Source organism: Tripterygium wilfordii, chromosome 2 (assembly GCF_013401445.1).
Source record: "Tripterygium wilfordii isolate XIE 37 chromosome 2, ASM1340144v1, whole genome shotgun sequence".
Lineage (NCBI taxonomy): Eukaryota > Viridiplantae > Streptophyta > Magnoliopsida > Celastrales > Celastraceae > Tripterygium > Tripterygium wilfordii.
In genome coordinates, this window is record NC_052233.1 from 5,863,930 (window position 1) to 5,887,312 (window position 23,383).

Below are 23,383 nucleotides of genomic sequence, written 5' to 3' on the forward strand. Positions count from 1 at the left end.
CAATCACTCAAAGATTATATAACAAAAACTAAACAGTACTTTTAAGTTCAAAAGAAAGCAAGCAGATAACAACAACAAACTAAGCAAACAGAACAACATACGGACACAACAACAATTCAAAAGGAATCTTAAGCCTGCATGCAGTAGGTTGTAATGATGTCATAGTTTACACTGGATACGACAATAACATAAGCATGATCCTAACACAAGCAGCATAAAATTTTGGCCATAGCCACAACATTGCATATCTGCACAGATAGAAGGACACTAGAATTATGTTCTTGTGAAACAAAGCCATGACACGGAAACTTACCTCAATAGTCCACATACTGGATAATCTAGAAGGAAAAGTTGATAAAAATATACATGATGCACAGTTATTGAGCCATAGATGAATCAACACATAATACCAAGAGGCAAAACCCACTTTATAAACCTGCCAAAAACACCACAACTGCACTCAATTTACCTTTTCATCTTCTACACTCTCTACCATGACATGGTTTGCCACACCAGCTGCACAAACAATAAAGGTAAACTTAAATTTGTGTAAAAAAATTATCAAACGATAGTAATCAAGTTTTGAAATTTAAATAATAGAAAGAAATAAACATACTTAATAAAAGTTTCACTTTATTGCTCTACAAATTCCCAATAAAATGCCACTCGATATCCTACGGAAGCTGCAATTTTTTTCCAAAGATTATCCAAATGAAATTGTACATTGAGAGGGAAAAATTGAATCTAAGCAATGAATTTGTCATTTACAGGTTCCAAACCTGAGGAGCTTCTTCCAGGAGCTCTGACACATAATTTTCACTAAAAGGCCAATGTAGCACAGATCAGAGAGCCGCAAACCCCACAAACCTGGAATCTTACTACTCCACCACAAAGTCACAAAAAGCAAGATATCATTTTTTCATTGTCTCCTTAGAGTCTCAAATTCAAAGGCAATCAGAGTCTCTTGGTAGGAGAAGAATGTTTGACCTGCAAATAGAAGAGAAGCTTAAAAGTAGTAAAACACTAATTTGTCCTCCAAGAATCAAACCAAGCTATTGAAATCCAATTTGTCCACCAAAAACCAAACCAACTCTTGAAGCCAAATTTATCTGCCAAAAACCAAACCGAGCTCACAAAGTTGACAAACTAAAGAAAAACTAAAAATAACAAAAACTTAAATTTATATCCGCATGCAAGACATCAATGAATAAGACAACAATCCTTCAATCCTACAAAACAAATCACAGTTTTGTCCTCAAGTTTATGTAGATAGGTCTTCTCCTCAACGCAATGGAGACTTCGTGTCAGGAAACTCTACCATGGCAGAATGGCCTTCATATAAGCCGCCATTTGTTGGTTTGTCGCACAATAGGGAATAATCCCAACCCAAGTAAGCCATGATCCTGGTGAATTCTATTTCAAGTCGATGTAAAAATGAATCCTAAGAAAAACAAAAGAACACCGAAAACAAAATTGCCTCGGATGAATTGGATGAAGCCGAATTCAGAGTTATGTCTCTGGATTCTTGTTCGAAAATCGTCGGAGAGGCGAAGGGCAGAGAAGACAAACAAAAGGGAAGGAAACCATGCCAAACACCTTCAAAATTCGAAGAATCCACCCATAAGATGTGAACCACACCAAATAGTTATTGACAAAGGAGAAACGAAATCTAAAGTGAAATCAGGTAATCAGAACAATTAAGGTCGAGATACCTGAGAAAAATCACAAAACCTGAAACTTACCCGACCACATCCTCGCCTCTCCCCCATCCTCGACCACTCAGATACGAATTGCAAAACCTAGAACTAGCAAAGCACTGATTTAGGATATGCGAGATAGGAGAGGGACCCACCTATGAAGACCACACCGATGAAGATCTTCCCCCACCGCACACCCTTAGTGAAGATTGAAAGAACAACAGACGAAGACCGAGTTGATTAGAAGGAAAGCAATGAGGGGAGATTAGATGCATGAACCACTGGAAATATCACGTAGGTCAAAGGCAACACCCGCACGAAAGGAAAACACTGATTTTGTCTGCATCTACTTTCGTCTTCATCTTCACGCGAAGAAGAGTATGGAGAACACCACAAAACGTCATCGTTTTGAGCCATCAATTCCTGAACGAAAAAACAAAATGCGCGAGCACATAAAAGACGTCCAAACTCGCCACAGAATTCCATGAAAACTTCAAGTTTTAGAGTATATGATAGATATGTTTGAAATGGTAATTTGAAAAACTAAGGGTCTGTTTGGTATCACTTCTGATTCTTGTTTTTTGTTTTAGTTTTCAGAAAATAGGAAATAAAAACAAAAAATAGTGTTTGTTTGTATTTTCTGTTTTAATTTTTATAAAAACCAAAAACAGGTTTTCAAAATTTTTGAAAACAAGAAAAAAAGGTTTTTAAAAGTTTTGGAAACACACGTTACCTCTTTTCTCTCTCTCCATCTCTCACACGACGAGCTGCCTCATTCTCTTTCTCGTTCTAGGGTTGTAACTGAACCAGAAGCACTGCTCGAGCTTTCTAATTAGGTAATTTTTTCATAACAATTCCTTGCAATCGTAGGTCGTTTTTCTATTCATCCTCATCCTCTCGTCTATTCTTTAAGCTTGATTTGGTTCAGTATTTTTTGCATATTTTATGGTTTACTAGATTTACGAAAAGGAAAATGAAAACAACATGGAATTTCACCCTTTAATCGTGGTGTCATTAACTTAGCATCTGCTAGTATTTCACTTGATTATGAGGATTTACTTGGTCAAAGAGGTTAGTATCAATACTAGTATTATTGCCTTAATCACATAATATGATTTTATTGTTATTTAAGATATTTGTTTTCTGTTGAACTGGAATAAATTACCATATAATTGCTGCATTTTTGTTTATCTGTTATTGATTTAATTGCACGGAAACAAAGAAGCTTTGACCATTTGCTTTGTTTGTTTATGGAACTTTAGACAATGATTTTTGTGGGACTTGTGTTATAAGAAGTTTTAATGTGCTGTGTTCTTCTAATTTACATTGAACTGGTATCTAGAATGATGAATGGAGAAATAGTTTTGAGGAATTTAGAGCTAATGGACACAACCGAGGTTTGTAATTGATTATAATTGAGCCTCAACACCTCATTTCTTGTTAGCCCTCTTATAGCTTTCCAAGAATGTGTTTTCTCCCATTTTTTGGCCCTCTTTGTTCTGGTCTTATTGGATTTCCTTGATTGGCTTTTTTTATAGGTTTTTGTGTCTAGCCATTGATGACTATAAAATGTGGAGGTTGCGCTAGAGTGCTTAGGTTTTTTGTGGTAGAATTTCAGAGCATCTCCAAATGGAGAGAATTAAAGGAGCTCTTATTTATGGTATGTACCTATTTTGGCTTTATATAATAAGAGTTCTGCATATGACATGTTTAAAGAATTTTGCAATACTTGTTTGTTTGTAACTTGTAACTCACCAATATTCAATGTTTAAAGTCCATATAACACCCTTTATTATCCCATTATTACTAGACTGCATAGATGATATATTCTTAGTTCTCTGCTACTTATGAGAACATTCTATGTAGTAATCATCCTAGTCTAGGAAACACCTATTGATGCTGAATGCAGCAACAGCTATACTAATGCCTCTTATTTTTAATTAGCACTATGAAATACTTCATTAGCACATGTCGTAACTCAAGTAGTGATCATTCTGCTGCCAAGGCAACTTTATGTGATAACTGTTATTATTTCAAAATGGGTTTCATGATGTGATTTGGGTGTGGTGTTCCTGGCATGTATATGATCATTAATTATTGATTTTTTATTTTTATTTTTTTAGGTATTACAAAGTTTGGTGATGATGATGATGTCATTGAAGAACTTTGGATGTGATAAAATCTTTTTGGGCTCAAAAAGTGGGTTCATATGCTTGTATCGTGTATTTATCTGAAGGAAGGATCTCAATATTAGATTCAGAGTCAACTATGAAGAACTAGTTACAGTTATTATAGAATGCACTTTCTTTAAGATTTCGGATTGCAAATTGCATAGAGATGTGAAGACAATGATCAAATATACTTTGGGTTATTGTTTTATATCTTATCTTTTTTTCTTTCTGCTGATGTTTTCAGTGGTGAATTAGGTTGCAATAGACACGACAAATGCTGCAGTTATGAAAAATATAGTGGTGTGTATATATTCCATTATTATGAAATAAAAGCATAAACAAACTTTTTTTTTCGGTTTTATGCTTTCAGTTTTTGTTTTTAGTTTTAAGTGTCCAACCAAACAAGTTTGAGTTTTATGTTTTTGTTTTTTATTTTTGTTTTTAAAATTTTTGAAAGTGATACCAAACGCAACCTAAAAGTGTGCATATATTGCAATAGAAATGCAGGACTAGGTAAGCCCATATACTACAGGGACTCAATTTGAACCACCAAATAGTTTTTTAAGAACTCAATGCGTTCATATATTTTGCAATAGAAATGCAGGCCTAGGTAAGCCCATATATTTTGGGGTTCTACTACAGGGGCCTAAGGTGAGTCAATTTGAACCACTAAATAGATTTTAAAAAATACATAAAAATAATAAATGTATGGCTTTTAGTGTTTAGACCATCACCATTTTTTTTTAGGGAAAAAACTTAATTCGTTGACAAAAACTTTATCAAATATGAAATTTTTGTACCATTGGATGAAACACCTACTTGACTTATTATTTATCAACGAATTTAATTTGTTTACCTAAAAAATACATTATTATAAATTTATAATCTATACCCAAATACTTTATATTTATCAATAATTTATTAAAAATTATTTAAAGCTCAAATTGGGCCACTTTAGGCCCAGATCTTCTACCGCAGAGCCCCTCGAACCTTATATTTTGAGCGAAGTAGGCCTACCTAGGTAAGCCCATAGATTTTGAGAAAGCCCATCGCGTATCCATATCTACCATTTTAGGCTTTTAGCAAATGGATAGTGGACTTGATGGTAGGCCCATACCGATAGAAGGTAGGCCGGGGATCCACATTAAAGCCCAATATATGTTGCAGAACTTCTTCCAGGGCTCTTATATTTTTTTTCCATTTCACAGACGCTCTCATCTTCTCAGTTCTCCCAGAGAGAAAGAGCTCTGTTCCTGTGTAGTTCGTAGAAACCATGCTGTCGGGGGACATTCCGCCTAATCAAACGATATACGTCAAGAATTTAAACGAAAAGGTTAAGAAAGAAGGTAATCCTTCTGTTTTCCTTTTTACCTGTTTGGTTTGTGGAATTTCTGGAAAGTGTGTTTTGTTCGTGTTCTACCACCGAAGATGATGCGTGACAGTATACTACGGTTAGGAATGGCTGCAGTGCTAGTCGTTGACGGCCGTGTTTAAGTATTGGAATAAGACTTGCGGTCCGGTTGGAAATTTCTATTTGATTTATGGTTGTATGCTTCTTGAGAAGGTAGTACAAGAAAAGAAACTTGTAGCAGCGTGGGATATAATATCTTTTGTTTCTTTCGCTTCTTGAGTTATGTCTTGCTGCAAGTTAGAGGCTCTCAGTACTGGTTTAATCTCTCACTGTTTTACTTGTTTTTGTTGAAGATTGGAAGTTTATCTGACATAGAACATTTTCTCTAGTACTGGAATATATAGGGAATAATTTACGGATAAGTTTCTCTCATTCTCTGGATTGATGGATTTTAACTGTTTAGATCCCCTCCGAGGAAACCTTTACTTATAATAGGTATGGTGATTTAATTTGAACAACTTTCACATACCTTTGGTGATCCATACTGAAATTACCATGAAGTTCTCATTATAAAGTCGAACATGTGATTAATTTCAGACCGAGTTTTTGAGTGCACAACTACACATCAATCTTAGCTTTTGCCTTTGACTTTGATAATTTCTCGATATTTCAGATCGATTCTAAGTTCCAAATGTTTTCATCATGTGATGTAAATTACGCAATAGGTAAACAACACCCGTGCACAAGGCTTCCGCTGTGGACGGAGTTGTGAATAGACAAGATTACGCAAACCTTGCCCCCTATAATATGTGGAGATTAATTGAACTTGTGACCTCTAAATTGCACCCCTGAAACTCTACATGCTCACCTACAATTCCCATACTAACTACAGCTAGAGAGCACTCTGATTTGTGATTTTAGTGGAGCATTTTCTCTTGCTATTGATATGGCTGTTCGATTTTTGGCTAGTGGGTTGTCCGTGTCTATGTTAGCCTATGGTCATACCTTAATATGACAATAAAAAATACTTTGCTTAAGGCATGAGTTTATATTCTGGGAGAGGTGATTATATTTCGTTTCCCTATTGTTTCATTGTCATCCGCCTTTCTGTGTCTTTGCAATTTTTTAAGCCTTTTGGAATGTAATTATGAATGTTCTTAAATGAGATTTATGTTAATTTTCATTGGAATGATGCATTATTAACTTTTTTATTCACAGAATTGAAGAGATCACTTTATTGTTTGTTCTCTCAATATGGACGAATTTTGGATGTTGTTGCCTTGAAGACATCCAAACTAAGAGGGCAAGCCTGGGTTGCATTTAGCGAAGTGACAGCTGCTAGTAATGCAGTTCGACAAATGCAAAATTTTCCACTGTATGAAAAACCCATGGTGAGTTTTATTTAATCATGGATGGGATAAACACGTGCTTGCTTCTACAAAACTGAAACGTGTAGTCATATATTTAGTTAAGAGACTATAGTTGCTAATCGTTATTGCTTGTTTCAAGCTTCCTGTAGTTGGTTATTTTCTTGCCTCTGTTTGTTAGATGTATGACAGGCCTTGCATTTTGTGACAAAAGCTGGCTGAGTTCACTTCAGTGATAATAGTATTTAGTCTCATCAACTGATAACTTTGTATTTGAAAATTATTTTAAACATTATTCATACAATGTTTGATGATTTTTTTCATTTTTTTGGCGGGGCGGCATAGTGATAAATGCTTGTTCCTTGCTGGGAAACTAAGTGTGTAGTAAAGGTCAAACTATCTGCATAACGAATGGATACTATTTTAAGCATTTTATGCATGAAATTTACAAAATTTGACCTGTAAAACTGTCATGATTCACACACTAAAAAGATATGAAGGAATATCTTTTTACTGGCAGTTTTTGCACCTAAGGTGTTTGGGTCTTAAATGTTCGACGATATAGTGAACTTTAACTGAATTTGCATGTTAGTATACTTGCAATTTGCAAATGATGCTTTCAATAATATTCTGACTTGTTTCTTCTTCCATTTTACCTTTTTTGTGTCGTGGAAACATTAATATGATTCTGTGCACGTTTAATTGGGTGCAGAGGATACAATATGCAAAATCAAAGTCGGATTGTGTAGCAAAAGCAGATGGAAGCTATGTTCCAAGAGAGAAGAAGAAGAAGCAAGAAGAAAAAGGTGACTGGCTATCATTCTACAATTCTTGCTTCCTTTTCATTTTGTGGTTAATCTCACTTCTTCAAAAATCTTCAATTTTATGCATTCATTTAGATTTTGTATAGTACCTTTCTCATATTTGACGAGACAGTAGTTATGTTTCTTTGGAGTGCATGATTCATTGATGCATATCTTTGAAGTATAATTGTCACTCAGTAAATGTTATCGCCACTTATTATTCAAGCTTCTGATCATTTAGATGGAACTCATGTTACCCAAATAAGAAAATGCCCACGTCTCTATATGAATTGAAGAATTTGATGCCTGCTTTACCTTCTTTTACCTCATTTAAATAGAAGGATGATAAAAATTAGGAACTCTTTCATTTTGGAGTTCACAAAGTTTTAATATTGATATCTGCCGTGTTTTAGTCTTTTAGATGCTTGAAATCTATCTCATTCTGTCTTCTTTGAATCCTTGTTTGATGTAGTAGGTGGTTGGCCCTTGGCAACCCTTTAATAAAACTAAAACATTTTGCTGCGAAGGATCTTAGTTGTTGATTCCACTCTCGTTTTAATAGTTGGGCTGCTGTAGAATTGTTTGCTGGTCTCTACTCTCTCTTTATGTACCCTTTAATTCTTTTTTTGACATAAATTTGCATACTCAGCCGAAAGGAAGCGACGCACTGAAGAAGCGCACCAATCTGGTGTGGCCAATGGCACTGCTGCAGAAAGCAATGGAGGGCTGGTAAGTTGAATGTGAACCTCTCTCTACGCTTTGAAGTGTGCTTGTGTATCTCTTCATTAATACGTTTGAATATTTGTTAATAATTTGTTTCATTTGTAATTTGATTTTATTATACATTCCTTTAGTTATTGGAAAATTTTGGCTCATGGTAAACTTTGTATTTGGTGCATAATTTGTAGGCTGCATTTCGCCAGGGGAATCAAGGCGGACAAGAAGCAGCTGCTCCCAATAATATACTGTTCATACAGAACTTGCCTCATGAAACCGATAGTCTGATGTTACAATTGCTTTTCCAGCAGTACCCAGGATTCAAGGAAGTTCGAATGATTGATGCTAAGCCAGGTATTGCTTTTGTAGAATTTGAAGACGATATGCAGTCCTCCACAGCTATGCAAGCTCTTCAGGGTTTCAAAATCACCCCTATGAATCCCATGTCCATCACTTTTGCCAAGAAGTAGCTTATCCTTGTCCTGGTCATGAGAGTGTTTGTCATTTTTTACCCATTTCTTACTTGGAATATGTAACAGTCAAGATTGATCTTGCTTCAGATATGTAACAGCTGAAGTATCTTTTGTGCACCATGGTGGTTGTACATCTCCAAGTGGAGCTCTAATTGCAGAAACTTTTGCCTTTGTTTCTTTTTTTGTGGATGTTTGATTTCCTTCTAATATGCCCTCCTAGATTCCATGCCGTGATGACATTTTGCCATAACCGTGTTTACAGTCAAATATGTGGTAATTGTAAATCGAGGTTCTAGGTACACGAGATTATGAGGGGAATAAAGGGGAAATTGAGGCCTTGGGATATGCCGGAGGTGCTAGGGGCATCCGGACTTGGTTTGTACTGGACCAAAGAGCATAACATTGCGGAAGTAGGGAAAAATGTTAGGTTATGTTTGGTTGACGTAGGGAATGGGAATGGGAATGGCAATGGGAATGTGAATTATAATATGATACGTTTAGTTGCATCAAATAATAATAAAGATGGAATGAACTGACAAAATAAAATCTTAATTGTTAGCTATAAAATGATTGCATCAAGAAATGATGATAGTAATAATGAAAAAGATGGAATGAATTGACAAAATAAAATCTTAATTGCTCGCTATAAAATGGGATTGAGGGGAACCGGGGCATGTTCTCCTAATTGGTACACTTTACAACCGTTGGATGTAATTAGAATTATCCAACGGTTAAGAAATTTTCATTAAATCTGTTAATGAATATCTCATTAATGAAATCCTCTCATTTTCTTTTCTCCCTTACCAGTCACCATCAATTCCCTTATATTCTCTCTTTGTAGTTTGTAGCTGACATGACCACTATTGCAAATCTCTAAAACTTTATCGGTGTCATCAGCACAGCCCATTGTAATAAAGTGCAGTTTGAAATTCTTTTCGTCTTCATATGTATGAATTTGTTGTTTAATTTTAATATCTATCGTTTTGTTGTTGAATTTGGATATCTATTAACCTGAATGTTGTTTACTGGATTGCAGCTACAAGTTATGTTTATGATGTTGTGTGATTGAGGGGTCGTTCGACCCTCTTTCTTAAATTACGTAGACTTAATTAAACCATCATGATTACTTCAAAAACATCTTTTTATTGTAAATTGTCCACGTGGAAATTGATTTAAATTAAAAAAAATTAACATGTCTGCAATTAACTTGTCACATATGCACGGTTATGACAAAATAGGCACCAAAGGGCTTCTTTGAACCATCTGTTGAAGTTGAGGGGCTCATTTGACACAAAAAAAGCTTGAGGGCTAAATTGACTCCTTTTTGATAAGTTTGAGTGCTTTTGTGATCCCAAAATTCATTAAATTTGTTATTTTAAGAATTGGGTGCAGATAGAAGATTCATATTCATATATAAGGGTGCGTTTGGTGAAGCATCTGCCTAGCCATACCGCTGGCGAGCTACACTACACCATGCTCTCCAACCAAACGGGACTAAAACGGAAACATAAGCACTACCGTATACGTCGGGAAAAAAAACAAGCTCACTCGATGAGATGTTTTTGATACGCCACGCCTACAATGATCCATTTTCCCAATTTACCCTCACCTCCATGGCTAATTCGTCCCAATTTTCTCAAATCTGAGTGATCCATACCTTCCATCCAATTTACAAAGCTTCAAAACCCAGTGGAATCAACCCAAGTATGAACAATAGATCCCAAAATAAAGAACATAAAGGAGTCAATATATTGTCTTGGTGAGCTTTGGTGTTAAATATATGTTTTATCAAACATGATTGATTTTTAATATTTAATGTCCTCATTGGTAAATTGATAACATACTCTATGTGTAAATTCAATTTCACCAAACACCTGAACAACATATACTCTAGTGTATATTCTAGCATAAATTAATACCATATACTCTAGTGTATACTTTATCAGACATACTCTTTAGCAAACGCACCCTAAGTAGATCTATAGTCTAAACATAGATTTTTTATAATAGTGTAAAATTTATGTTCGACAAGATGATGTGTCTTAGATGCACAGTAGTATCACAGTTCCTAAATATGATACATGTTGCCTGGGAAAAGAGAGAAGAGAGAGGAAGCAGTGATGAGAGAGAAAAGGGAGATCGATAAGAGAGAGGAGAGAGAATTGTCTGTGATGAGAGAGAATTGCCTGTGATGAGAAGATTGATAGAAGAAAAGGTGGAAACAATTTTATGATTTAAATATTTAATATTTTAAACCAAAACATTGGATCAAGATAAGTCCATCCAACCGTTGTTAAGCATATCGGTTAAGGAACTGGTGCACCTATGTATCGGTTCTCCCCTCAATTCGCCACATTGTCACTCCATCACTTTGATCATTAGCCATATAAAGGTAAAAAGTGACAAGGCCGTTTGTCGTAACTATGGCCACAATGCATGGGCGTAGTTGAATGTGTCATTATAACCCATCTGAATACATTTGAAATCGCCACCAATTTAAATTTATAGACGTAATTGGACGTCTCACAGTAAGGCATGGTCTAAAGTGATTCCATAGATCTGTATGGATCTGGGGGTTCATTATGTGTTGAGAATGTGTTGGGCACCCCACAACATCTGCCCTATAGGACAGTTACCATCTGAGAATCAAGGGTTTCCATGTTATGCTATTTGTCAGAGAAATCCTACATCTATACACGAGATAAACTTTATGAATGGGAACTAAAAATTAGTTGGATCAAATGTTCTACCCAGAGTTTGTACAATCCCATGAGAAGGATGCACGTCAACTAACAAGTAATGGCACGAGAGCCTTCTACTTCGAATACTTTTACTCCTCTGAATCACAGCTTTTCAATATGGGGTCAATGAATCAAACATAAATTCCTTTTTCGAAATTCCTATTATCTTACTCATTTTGATTTTACTTCAAATTTGATCTCATTGATCCTAACTAGGAACAACTTCCACCTTTGAAGCAATCAACTTGAGACAGCATTTAAGGCAAGGAACAAAATATGTTTTATTGATGGTACTCTTGAAATTTCAAGTGAAGACCATCCAAGCTTTTAGGACTGGGTTCAATGTGATAGCCTTGTCAAGAATTGGATCACAAATTGTGTCTCATAGGATATACTGGTAAGTGTGTCAACTTCAAAAGAAGTGCTTTTGAATTGGTTGCAAAAAATTTTAATAGCTAAATTAACCTTATTTCTGCAAGAAAGTTAGTTGTAAATCAAAGATTTTCAGCCTTGATTCATGTAATTTGTAAGATTCAATCACATTGATGAAGAGTGAGAATCATGTATAATAGTTTATACTATTTTGCTTGAAGATCTTAAACCAAAAAAGAAAGTGTCAGCAAGTGTGAACTCAAAAGAGTGGGATGGTTTATGGCACAATAGATTAGGACACCCATCTATTAGAGTGTGTCATATGTTGCTTTTTGTTTTGTCTAAGAATTATCATCACTGTGATATGTCACATATTTCTCCTAATAATAATGAAGAGAAATGCACTCTATTAGTAAAAGTAAGAGTCTATCTCCTTTTGATTTTATGCAAATAGATATTTGGAGAACATGCAAAGTAATTTCTATCGACAATTGTAAGTATTTTATGACAATTGTTGATGACTTCTCTAGAGTTGCATGAATATTTCTTATGAAAGCAAAGTTTGAAGTCAATGATCACATTGAATTTTTTTAGTAACTATGTTAGAACTCAATTTAACACAAGGATTAAAATCATCAAAACGTACATTGGAATGAAGTTCAATACGATAGAATTTTACCTGAAAAAAGGAATACTACATCAAAAGAGTTTCCCTTACACATCACAACAAAATGATAGAAAACACCAGCACATTCTAAATGTCACTATGGCTATCAGATTACACTCAAATTTTCTTCAGGAGTATTAGACGCTACATTTTATCTAATAATAAGACTACCTTCAAGAATTTTAGATAAGAAGTCCTTATCACATATTATACAATGATAATTGTGGGGGATTTTTCTGGGCCTAGGGACCCATCCAACCCACACCCAGGTATTGTGCGTTCCGGGCTAGGCAAGGTCGCAACTGTGATCCATGCCTCTACGGCCCATCAATTCCCTACATATTTATTTTAGGATAATTTAATATCCTTGTCTCCCTCACTGCTAGAACCCATGACTCTTTAGAGTTGGGAGAGTAAGTATCCAACTTATCAAAAGGTACATTGGTTCATGTTTCAAAGTTAAGGATTTGGGAGAGAAGATATTTTTTTGGTTTGAAAATTAGCACATATGATGCAAGTATGACTATATTTCAAAATAAAAACATTTTAAATTTTCTTGTCGATATAAATTTTAGGGATTGCAAGCCTATCAATTCTCCCATGGCTATGAACACAAACAATTCAATTAGTCCAAGGGAACCCCTGGAAGAGCCTATGATGTACAAAAGACTTAATGGCAAGCTTATGTACCTGACATTAACCAGGCCTAATATATCTTAGACTATGAACAACATGAGCTAGTTCGTGAAAGCTCTAGCTAATCAACACCTCAAGGTAGCTCATAGAATCCTCAGGTACTTGAAAGGATCCTCTAGTCAAGGCCTTCTTTTTCCAGCTAATGGAACTGATAAAGTTCATGCTTTCTATGTTGTTGACTGGGTAGTTTGTACAAAGGAAATCAAGAAGAGCCATAGTTACATGGAGATTTAAGAAACAACAAACGTTTCAAGGTCCTCTGTTGAAGATGAATACAGCTCTGTAGAATCTGTCACATGTGAATTGCCATGCCATCTTATCAACAAACCGATGCCAATTTACTTGACAGCAAGGCAATATTCACATAGCTATGAGCCATGTCTTCCATGAAAGGAGATAGGACATTTGAAATTGATTGTCATTTCGTCATGGAAAAAGTAGTGAAGCACTTAATTGAGCTGAGACACAACAACTTGCAGACATGTTTACGAAACCCATGACAGTGAAGTCTTGTCTCTGTTTTAAATTCTTGCACAACAATTGTATCTTGCGAAGAAGGAGCAGGTCGGACATAATGCTTTACTTCTCGTCTCTTTCATTTCCTTAACTTTCTGATGAATCAAATAAACTATTAATTCTTTATACTGCTCGCTGATTTCATGATCCTACAACCAGAGGCAGATCAACAAAGAGCCAAGGGTGGGCAATTACCCTGAAATTTTTTTTGCCAAAATTCTTTTTTGGCCTTCAGCACATCTTTTTGTCCACACTGTAGCCCAACTCTTGCCCACCCTAATAAACCATTTGGCCCACTCTAGGTGTAATTGTAGGCTTGTAGCCATTTGGCCCAACCCAATCTAGGTGTAATCGTAGGCTTGTAGCCATTTGGCCCAGCCCAACTTTTGTCCACCCGGTAGCCCAGCCATTTTGATTTGCCTCTCGTCTTTCTCTCCTAAGTCTTAGCCAATCTCAAACTCTCAAGGAATCAAATGTAAGGCGTAAGATAGGGCTTGCTACTTACCAGTTTATCAGATGAATGACTTGCTAGTTGCTATGCACGTCTTAAGGTTTGCTCTCTTCTTAAATGATAGTTTAGTTAGATATTTCAAGTAAAGTTTATGAACTTATTGCTTTGGAATCGAATAGGCGATCAATGGTTAAATGATAGTTTAGTTGGGTACATTGAGAAATATTTTTTTGGTGTTACTCCAAATTAAATGAGGTTATTATGAAACGATTTTAAAATACGAAAAAACGTCAGGACATTTGTAAATTAACTATCAATTGTTGCCTCTCGCTATTTTTATAAATTTTTTATCTTTAGTTATGTTTCGTACTTTCAAAGGCATAATTAGGAATAACCCCCAGACCCCCACTTGGCTTTGCCTACATTGACGTAAAATTTTGCATCCGCACTTGAAGGATCATGCTTAACACAGGGGGAGTGAATTGTGTCCTCAAATTCCAATTAGAATCCCGTTTTACAATTTCAAATAAAACAATGTCAAATAACAAGTAACACTCAAGTTTGACCTCTAATAATTATCTAATCAAGTTTCAATCCAATGCACTATGTGATAAAATGTAATGACAAACTATCAAATAATCAAGAATTACAAACACAGATTTTATAATAACACTCTGTCCACAGATTTTGTAACACCAATTTCACCTAGCAAATGATGTCGAAATGCAACAAAATTTTATATGCAATGTCAAAACACCCTAATAAACATTATATACAATTTTCAGATCAAAATTCAACCTCTAGCTATGGGAACTTGCACAGGCAGATTAGGGTTCCAGAAATTTCACCAAATGAACAGCAAGCAAGTAAAAACAAATAAGTAAGCAAAATCAACACAGTGATTTAGAGTAGTTCGGAGACCCTTCTCCTACGTTTACTACCTAGGTTCACCAACCTAGGGCTTTTTTCAACTCCACTAAGATGGGGTTTTAAGAGCTCCTCAAAACTCCTTACACAAAGATTATTTGAACACCCCTAAACTCAACAACACAAGTTGCCCTCTCCAGGGACTTCTTACAATGATCGAAGAACAACGTTCACACAAGGATTAACACAAGGCTATTTGATGTGAAACTCTCTCAATACAACAAAGACCTCACAAGTAGAATATGATATAGAGGCTTATGGAGGCTTTTAAGAAATCAACAATATGAGAGCTTAAAGATATGATGGCATTCACTTATTGCTCTAGACAATCAGTACGAATCCTCTAAGCACAGCTCGGGTAGAAGCTCAAGGATGGAAGCTTGAAAGTTGAGAGCAAGGTTTCTTCATTCTTGCAATAGGCTTCTCCAAAGAAGAATGGTAGGGGAGACCCCCTTTTGATTCATTGTCGCTACACAATCTTGACCTTTGGATCAATCTTCAAACTTAGCATCTTGGCCCTTCAAGGCTTCATCAAATATGAATGATAGATGATAGAATAACTTTCAATCTCAGTCTCAGCCAGTAAGATTCCAACCGTTGGAGCCTTTTGATTCTCACAAATATCTTCAATTCAAAGCTTTGTTTGGTAGAAATATGTAACCCTTTGAAATCAACTCAAGTTCTCTTCAAATGAAGCTAAACACAGCCCTTCATTTGCGTCTTTAAATCTCAGCCATTGATATTAATTGAAGAACAAATCTCAGCTATCCATGTTGTGACCGATTGAACATGCCCTCAAGTCCATTTTTGCAAGCAAAAATGTTGTCTCAATATCGGCCCTTGACCTTGCTTTATGTACCTCATTCTTGACCCTTCAGATATGTGTAGTACAGAAAGTAATCTCACCCCTTTGATGAAGAATACTACTCAATCTTGAACTTTAAAATTTTGTACCTCTTGCACTTGATTAGGTGAGAAACCTCCCCTTTTGCTAAGACTCGTTTGGAGAACCCAAAGAATTCTTCATTGTAGCTCAATTTCCTTCTCTAGTGTAGCCAAACTAAGAGCAATTGCAATGGGCAACGTTTTACATTTGTTTGCCCATGGATCATAGATTTTACATATTTAATGGCCCATGGACTCAAAAAGGGTTTCAATGGAGTTAATTTGTTGGCTCCATTTTTGCTTGAACCAACATGGGGGAATGGCAAAGCCGATACCCCCATGTTTGCTCTACATGTGGGTCCCCCCACTAACACACTCACATTTTTACACAAAAATCAATATCGGGTCCCACCTCTATTATACAAAAATTAAGTCAACAAATTCGTATCATTGTATCAATACATTTTGTTGGCTCAGCCATATCAGCAAAACATATCCCCCAATACAGCCACATCAGCAAAACACAAATCTCTATACATTATCCATACCCCATCAAAAAACCATCATTGTGGTTGCTCTAAGAGTATGTCAATTCTGAAATGTAGTACAAAATAGGTACCACATGTTGGTCTTTTAAAGAGAGAGAGATGTGGCTCATTCTCTTCCATGTCTTTTGACTCTATACTTTGTCTCTTGTATTCAAATGACCACCAAACTTCCCTCCAATATTAGAGACTACTTCTAGAAGCCTAATCAATTAAATCCCAGCAAATATAAATCCACATGTATGGTTCAAGATAAATTCCGCGCAAGGTATCAATGTTGCACAACTTGTCACTCTCGAGTCCAATGCACACTAGTGCACTGCTTCAATTCTTCACTTAATAAACTGAATATGCAGCTCAATATACTCCAGAAATAATAGCCCTTGCATGTTCCAATCACCTCATAAAATGTCCTTAGTGGAAAGTCGGTGAACTAGCATTTTCTTGATTTCCTAGAGCTCCAATCTCATTCTAGAAAATTAGATCTCAATTCCTCCTCAATTCTGAATTCTGAACATAATTGAGTCTTTCCTAGGTTGTACCTACAAAGAATTTTATGTATAGACACCTCACTTGGCTTGTAAGCTTGTGAAAGCTTCATGCCTTACCCTTAGGTCAATCATATAGAAATGCAATTCAATAAACTCAAATTTATGTATGATAAATCATAATAAGCACATTTGAATGTCCATGTCAAATTTCACAACAAGATTCCTTCATATGGTCTTTCAACTTAGAAGTGAAAGCTCAACTATCATAGTTTCAGCTAGGGTTTAATGCATATAGGTCACTGAAAGATATTCCCGTTTGCAATTAGGTCACCCAAAGAAAAAAATTTCAAATTGAGTCACTCAATGTTTCAATTTTAAGCAATTAGATCATAAGAGTCCTATTCCGATCAATTGGTCGCCGAAACTTGCTGACATGTTTGATTACTGACTACGTGGAACAAACGACGTGGATAATAAAAATTCATTTTGAAGAAAAAGAATTGAATAAACAAGACAAAATGGATCTCCCTCTTCCCTTCACTGGTGTGGTTCTCTCTCCTCTTTACCTATAATAGCCAGATCTGATGGCCCATCTCTCTTCAATGAAAAATGGGCCTCCCTCTTCCCTCTGCTCCTCTTGTTGTTGGTGGTGGCGGCCGGAAATGTTGAGAGGGCGGAAAGCACACAAAGGAGGCACGCTCGCCAAAAGGCTATGGAGTCGGAAATCGAACCCCTTGTTGTTGACCTGTATCTAAGTCAGATGTTGGAAGGGGAACTCCCCATAATATGAGTACTCTTTCAGATCCACACATTCAGAGCTACCAACTTTGATTTTTATTTTCCTCCTCTTTTCTTCTTTTAATTAATTTTGTTGTGGGTTTGATTAACAGTAAGGGAACGAAGAAGGACTTCAGTACTACCGCCATTCTCGAGCGAAAGAAAGCGGCGAATCGCTTGGTCATTGATAAGGTTGTCAACGATGACAACTCCGTTGTGGCACTCCACCCGGATACCATGGAGAAGCTCCAACTCTTTTGCGGAGACACGATCTTGATTAAGGTTTGATTTAACTGAATTATTATCGCTTGAGGGACTTGATTTACACCTGTTATTACTGTACTTTATGTTTTCGGTGAGATTCGAAGTTGTGTGTTCATCGTTGATGTTGGGAATTAGGGTTTTCTACCCTGAACTTTAAATTTCACAAAAAAAAAAGTTAGATTTTTTAATAAAAAATCCACGTCATCACAAAATTCCACGTCATTTTGGTCCACATAGGCAAAAATCGAACATGTCAGCAAGTTCAGTTGACCAATTGGCCGGAATTGAAGTCTTATGATCTAATTGTTTAAAATTGGAACATTGAGTGACCCAATTTAAAAATTTTTTCTTTGGGTGACCTAATTGCAAATGGGAGTATCTTTCAGTGACCTATATGCACTAAACCCGTTTCAGCTATGCAAATATGCAGTAGCTACATGCATAAAATTGAACATCAAGAAGATGAATTTGATCAATCACTTTGAATATGATATGTTAATTTATGTCTTAACTACATTTCAGTTCAAGAAACACATCAATCAGACTTCATATAACTAAGCTATGCAATTTTGAAATTAAGCGTGTGCAGGCTAACTTATAGACAAACCATTCTTGTTCAGCTTTCTCTTAAACCATCCTTAGTCAAATATGTTCATAGTGAAAAACATAAGTTGTATATACGTTTTCATGTAAATCGGAGTTCATTTGGTTCACTACGTTCACAAAGGAACACATATGCATAAAACTTAGGTTAAACATAGTTTTGACGGAATTTAATCATATGATCAAATCTAAGTATGATGCACTTAATTTAGCTTAATCCTTGTACTAGAACATATATTAGACCTTCATGGATAAGTGGTTCAAGTTCTAAGCCATTAGGATCTAAGTTGATTAAATTATGATAAATCAAAGTTGGTAACCTTAACTTAGTCCATATATATTCATTCTCAAAGCTGAATTTCCAGCACACATTCAAGCATATATGTATGTCAAATTCTCACAGAAATGGACATAAGCCTCACTTATCAAGTATAAGCACAATTCTCAAGTACGTGACACACTACCAACACTTAGCATATAAGGCCTTCCGCCACACTTAACTAAAGTGTACAAGATCAATTACTTGGCACAAGTAAACCTTTAAGCATAAACATTTAACACATCAATCATTTCCACAATTAAGATTAAACAACATGTAGTTTGGAAAAACAGTAGTGCTAGGTAACTCAACCCATAGGAGTTCAAGTCTCTTAAACGAAATTTTAAAACATTTTCTCTCTCAAAATACATGTTAGATTTAAAAAAAAATTACATATTTAGAATCAGTGCATAAAACTCTTTCTAACAAGATCCATTGTCGATGAGTTTTATCGGGTAAATCTTAATTTCATTGTTTTTTTCAATGAAATTTCAAGAACAAATGAATTCAGAACTAAAACAATGAATTCTACACCGTACTTTAAAAAATGATAGAATTTATATTAAAACAATACATTTTAAACAACGAATTATGAGATAAAAGAGTGAAAATAAAATTATTTCATAGATTAAATCAATGGAATAAACATGTTGGGCTCCCATAGGCTACCAAATTGATAGGCTACATGCCATTTTCATTTGGCAAACAACCATTTAGGCATGTTTTCTAGCATTTTAGGATATGTTCAAGTCAAGCATACTCATACACATTTTGACATACAATCATACGCAATCATCAAAAAAACAATGTCGACCTAGAGATAAACTTTTGGTCCAATAACCCTCGCCTAAAATTTCAAAATTATTAACCATTTAAATTTTAGGGCTTCTATATTTGGTGGTAATCTAAGGGTGCGAATTTCTTCTATTGCATTATAATTTTGAGGCAAAAAAAAAAAAAAAGCACTAGTTGAAAATAGCACTAAAACATTACGTCATCATGTCGTGCAAGTATTAAAAACAACGCGGTATTTTCTTGAATGTAGGGTTTGAGAAAGAAGCTGTGTTTGTGGTTTGGATGTAGTCCACCAATAAATAAATATGGGCTTGCATCGCATGTACAGAAGAGAGCCGCGCTCTCAGGGAAGTCCAATAATTGTTTCTAAATTTAACCCCGTGTGGAACACGGAAATCACGCTTTTCACTCTCAATTTTTGTCTTATGTCCTTATTACCAAAATGCCCCCACAAAGGAAGTCAAAAGATACAGATGATGATGGACCCACTTGGATTGGAGGATGAGGACACAAACTGCAAGTCTCCGAGTTGACATTTGACCAACTTGTGCAGCTCCTCATCCCCCATTTTTGACTCATTCAAACCAACCAACCTACCTTAATAATGTAATCAGTGACGCAACCAAGTGTTGTTGTCCTATCACCTAACCCACACACATGGACATGTCTATGAATTTCACATACAAGTAGAGTCACACCCTCGTTCATTTATTTAAACTAGATTTCATGGCAATCCCATTTAATTTAAAGAAATTAAATAATTAAATCAAAAGGTTCATACAAAATTGAGTTGAAGCCTTGAACCAGCCTCAAAACAATGAAAAAAATATACTACATATGAAGCTAAAGATCCCTACATAAATTCATCTTTGGTTTGAATAAAGACACAAAAAAATACCTGTGGGAGTGGAAATATACAACAAACAGAATCCAAATGAATCAATAAGAATTAAAAAAAAAAAAAAACACCACCCGATTTCATTTTGATTGATCTTTGAAATCTTCAAAAGTTTCTTTCCATGCGAAGTTCTCAGCATAGCAAGGATTCAATAAACAGATTGTCATCCCTTGGCTCCTCCTTGGCTCTGGAGAACGCATTCTCAAACTCCATTGGTTGATTCATGTAAGCTCCAAAGCCTGAAAACCCAAAACTTCCTGGGTTCTGCAACATTTCCAACGAATAGGGTCCTTGTCCATCAGAAACTGTTGGAAGCCCTGTATTGCTTGAGGGGTTTGTAGCTTGAGCCCTCGTTGACATTGATGGGTGGATCGGGTGGTTGTTGCTAGAATTGTTGTTGTAGTTATTGTCCGAGGGCAAAGACCGGCCACCGCTGCCACGAGCAGCCGGGACATCGTGGTTGTGCTTGCCCTCATAGGTTGTGATCACTGCCCTAAGATCATGAGATGCTCTCTCTACATGCTTCCTTACAGGGCATCCTGGATATGTACACTTGTAATAGCTTCTGCAGATCATCATTTGGAATGGGATAGGAAAGTTAGCATAGAAAATTTTGAACGAATACATTGAATCGAAGAACCAAAAATAAGGTCTCATTGAGTTCGGCACTGCAAGTACATATGATTCAGTAATAAATAATCCCAAGTAAAACAGACTGGGATGTAAAAGCTTTTACCTAGGATTGGGATTTCCCTTGACAACCTTTTGGCCATATTTCCTCCATCGATACCCATCATCAAGGATATCAATGTCACTTGTTGTTTGAACAACCACTCTTGGTTCCCTCACTGTTCTGCTTCCACCAGCTGATATGCCTTCATTTTCACCCTCCCTTCTCCTGGAAAGGAATATAGAGAAAATTTTGTAAGAGAACATGAAAACAAGGCACTTTTTTTAAAAAAATTATTATTAATAATGGACGAAATTTTACCATCTTTTGGCTTCAGGTTCATCTTCATCAAACTCATTTCCACCACCAGATTTACTCTTCTGAGAGCTCCGATCAAAATCATCAGTTTCAACTGATATCGATGAATTCTCCGGTGTTGCAACGGATTCCATTTGTGATACAGGGAGGGACTGATCCTGGACTTCACCGATAGGATCGGGTGCATTTGAAGCCTGGATAGCATGAGAATTAGCTGACGATAATGATGATCTCCTGGTAGATTGAGGCTTAGGATGGTTGTGACTACCCTTGTAAACAATCTCAGTTATTTGTCCATCCAAGGACCTCTCAACTTTCTTCTTTGTAGGGCAATTTGGGTATGTGCACTTGTAATAGCTTCTTGGGTTCTCGCTCCCCTTCACTTGTTTTTGTCCATATTTTCTCCAATTATAACCATCCTCTGATCTTCTCTGTTCTCTTACTGAATTTGGATAGTTTCCATAATCAGATTGGTAAGCTCTGTTGTTCTGATTGTTGGTTTGAATTGTGGCAATTTCAGAAAAGTTTTGGACAGGAGCATATTCAGATTTCACCGTGTTCTGTTTGGTTTGTTCTTGAAAACTCCATGGTTGTTGCTTTGACTGAAAATGAAAAACCCATTTCAATAAATGCTAAAAAGGACAAGAATTATCAAGGAAATGAACATAAAAAACAAAAAAACTTGGCGTTGACATGTACTGAAAATTTTGTTACACACCTTTTGAACTGTCTGTGGTTTTGTCTGGGTTTGGAAGGAAAAGCTTGAATAGTTCTTGTCTTCTTGTTTGACAAACTCCTGGTTATTATTGCCTGAATTGCTCTTCCAATTCAACGCCTGAGCTGCAAATGATCCAGTAGTTGGAGATGGCAAAATCTGCACAAAAAACACAATTAATCAGAAATGAGGAGAAACCCCTGTTTTGAAATAATAAGAAACGTTAAACTCATCAAAAACAAAATCATATTATAAAAAATTAACCAAATCTTACATTTGAGGTACTCCACAACATAGGGGAATCAAGGAGCTCAGCTGGGCTTAACCCAGGAGGAATAGCAAAATAAGAGGAAGGAGAGACGGCTTGCGGAGAGAGGGGCAGAGAAGGAGGAGGAATAGACTTGAATTTTGGAACAACAGACCCAGTTCTCTCTGCAATACGATCCGATAATCCACGCCGTTTATCGCTGCCGGTAGTGTTACCACCGGATGGAGGTGATGCGAGGAGGTCAGAGAAGGAGGAGGTGGTCATGAAGGGATGGGATGTAGGGAAAGTGAAATACGAGTTTGCGGAAGTGTCTAAGCTACCTGATGAAGACGCCATGGATTACAAGAATAAAGCAAGAGAGGGGAAGATGGATTTTTAGAGGGACATATGGAGGCTGTTAAGATATGGACGACAGAAGAGAGAGGAGGAAGAGGGTCGGTCACGTAATGAACAAGGTTTTCTAATTTTCTGTCTTTACTTTCTCGGATGAGGTTTCCGGGAAAGTTAAGAGGAAGATTTGACTACAGAAAAATGAAAGAGGGTTCTGTTCTCTGTGTGTGTATGTATAGATGTGTGTGTGGGATGTGTTTTTTCCCTGGTCAAAACTCGTGTGCTTGACTGAGTGGCGGCTGACAACTGAGATATTTTTTTCTTGGATTTCTTTTCTTCAGGTATTAATTTATTATTATTTTTTTGACGGAATTAATTGATTATTTTATTTGTAAAATATATATACAATTTTTTTACCTTTTTAGTACATGCACCGGGTTTTGGGAAATTATTGAAAATAGAAAAATTAACAAAATCACAAAATGACATGAAATTTTATGGGATGGTTCTAATATAAAATATTTTTACATAAATTATTTAATACTATTACCATGGC

At 36.0% G+C, this 23,383-nt stretch overlaps 2 protein-coding genes across 2 annotated transcripts; one reads left to right on the forward strand and one right to left on the reverse strand.

The window, feature by feature from the left end:
- The first annotated feature begins 5,056 nt into the window (after positions 1–5,056).
- LOC120007088 (U2 small nuclear ribonucleoprotein B'' 2-like) lies at positions 5,057–8,768 on the forward strand. The gene is made up of 5 exons (XM_038857265.1): positions 5,057–5,214; positions 6,438–6,610; positions 7,299–7,392; positions 8,039–8,118; positions 8,298–8,768. Exons 1-5 carry the CDS (start codon positions 5,142–5,144, stop codon positions 8,574–8,576), a joined length of 699 nt encoding a protein of 232 aa, XP_038713193.1. The 5' UTR covers positions 5,057–5,141; the 3' UTR covers positions 8,577–8,768.
- Positions 8,769–20,366: 11,598 nt separating this feature from the next.
- LOC120015614 (probable WRKY transcription factor 26) lies at positions 20,367–23,023 on the reverse strand. The gene is made up of 5 exons (XM_038868127.1): positions 22,504–23,023; positions 22,233–22,388; positions 21,518–22,116; positions 21,263–21,424; positions 20,367–21,091 (listed from the first exon to the last, which is right to left on the reverse strand). The coding sequence occupies exons 1-5, from the start codon at positions 22,831–22,833 to the stop codon at positions 20,659–20,661; spliced, it is 1,680 nt and encodes a 559-aa protein (XP_038724055.1). The 5' UTR covers positions 22,834–23,023; the 3' UTR covers positions 20,367–20,658.
- Between the last annotated feature and the right edge of the window lie 360 nt (positions 23,024–23,383).